This window comes from Austrofundulus limnaeus, unplaced genomic scaffold, assembly GCF_001266775.1.
Source record: "Austrofundulus limnaeus strain Quisiro unplaced genomic scaffold, Austrofundulus_limnaeus-1.0 Scaffold2618, whole genome shotgun sequence".
NCBI lineage: Eukaryota > Metazoa > Chordata > Actinopteri > Cyprinodontiformes > Rivulidae > Austrofundulus > Austrofundulus limnaeus.
This window is the reverse complement of record NW_013955020.1, coordinates 16396-17673: the sequence shown is the minus strand read 5'-3', so window position 1 is coordinate 17673 and position 1278 is coordinate 16396. Positions and strand designations below refer to the sequence as shown.

Sequence of the window (1278 nt, the reverse complement as noted above, 5' to 3'; positions counted from 1 at the left end):
ACCAATCAGAGCCCGCCCCTCCTCAATGTAAGGACCAATCAGAGCCCGCCCCTCCTCAATGTAAGGACCAATCAGAGCCCGCCCCTCCTTAATGTAAGGACCAATCAGAGCCCGCCTCTCCTCAGTGTAAGGACCTATCAGAGCCCGCCTCTCCTCAGTATAAGGACCAATCAGAGCGCTCCTCCGGCTCCATCACTCCGTCTTTGGAAGGTTGCCGGTGGGCGCTGCACTGGTTCAGCCCAGACTCGGAGCTCTGAGGAGGGGATGTAGTGGTCTCAGAGCCCCCCTCAGGACGCCAGCCTCCCACTGAACATCATGCTGTGCTCTGGCAGGTCCCTGCAGGTCCTGGTCCTGTGGCTGACCCTGATCCTGACCGTGGACTCCCGGAGGACCCGGAGCAGGACAAAGCGCTGGTCTGCAGGAATGTGAGTGTTTTTCTTCTTCTTCASCWGCAGGGCTGAGTGAGTCAGTGAAGTTAATTTAAAACACCTTCACAAATATAAATATCTGGGTTTTCACAATAAAATACAAACAACGCGTTTAAATTCAGGTTATTAAATTAAAGGTTTAGAATAATGAATATCTCCTTTTATTTTAGTTTCACACAGATTATCTCCTGTTCAGAGGTGATGAGTCATAACTCTCAGTTACTACCAGCTTTACTTTTACTCAGCTTAGTTTAGTGGAACAACTGGAAACTCTTCATATTCATGATGAGTTTTGGTCTTATTTAAATTTGTAGCCTAAGGTGATAAATTTAAAGTAAAAAAGTTATATTTTTATGTAACAAAATAAAAGTTAAATTTAGTCTACTTGGTCAAATTAAATGTAAACCAACTTTGTTACACCTCTGGATTTTACTTTATATAGTTTTTGTCAACATTTTCTCCAGAAGTTTCCTTCAGTCTGTTGGAGCTCAGAGTTTGTGTTGGAGCTCAGTCTCAGCTACTACCACACAACACTGTAACACTGTTGTTTGTAAATTCAGCTGTGGCAGGCATCAGTCAGGCTGACTGTAAAATACACAACTTCATTTAATAATTAATTCATCCTGGAGTCTTGTTAACATTTGTCCAGCTGAGGGTTGGTCAAATATTTGGCTCAAAAACATGCAGGAAAAAACATTATCACTGCAGCTGACAAAAAAAGAACACTAACTAACTAACTAACTAACTAACTAACTAACAAACAAACAAACAAACAAACAAACAAACAAACAAACAAACAAACAAACAAACTAACTAACTAACTAACTAACTAACAAACAAACAACCTAAC

The 1278-nt window shown here is 41.5% G+C and overlaps 1 protein-coding gene across 1 annotated transcript in view; it reads left to right on the top strand.

The window, feature by feature from the left end:
• Positions 1-17: 17 nt before the first annotated feature.
• LOC106511241 (gamma-aminobutyric acid receptor subunit rho-2) overlaps positions 18-1278 on the top strand; it is a gene marked incomplete at its 3' end in the record, with an annotated part of 12936 nt that continues 11675 nt past the window's right edge. The window contains 1 exon segment of the mRNA XM_013999991.1: positions 18-425. Within this exon segment, the coding sequence (XP_013855445.1) occupies positions 316-425 (110 nt within the window).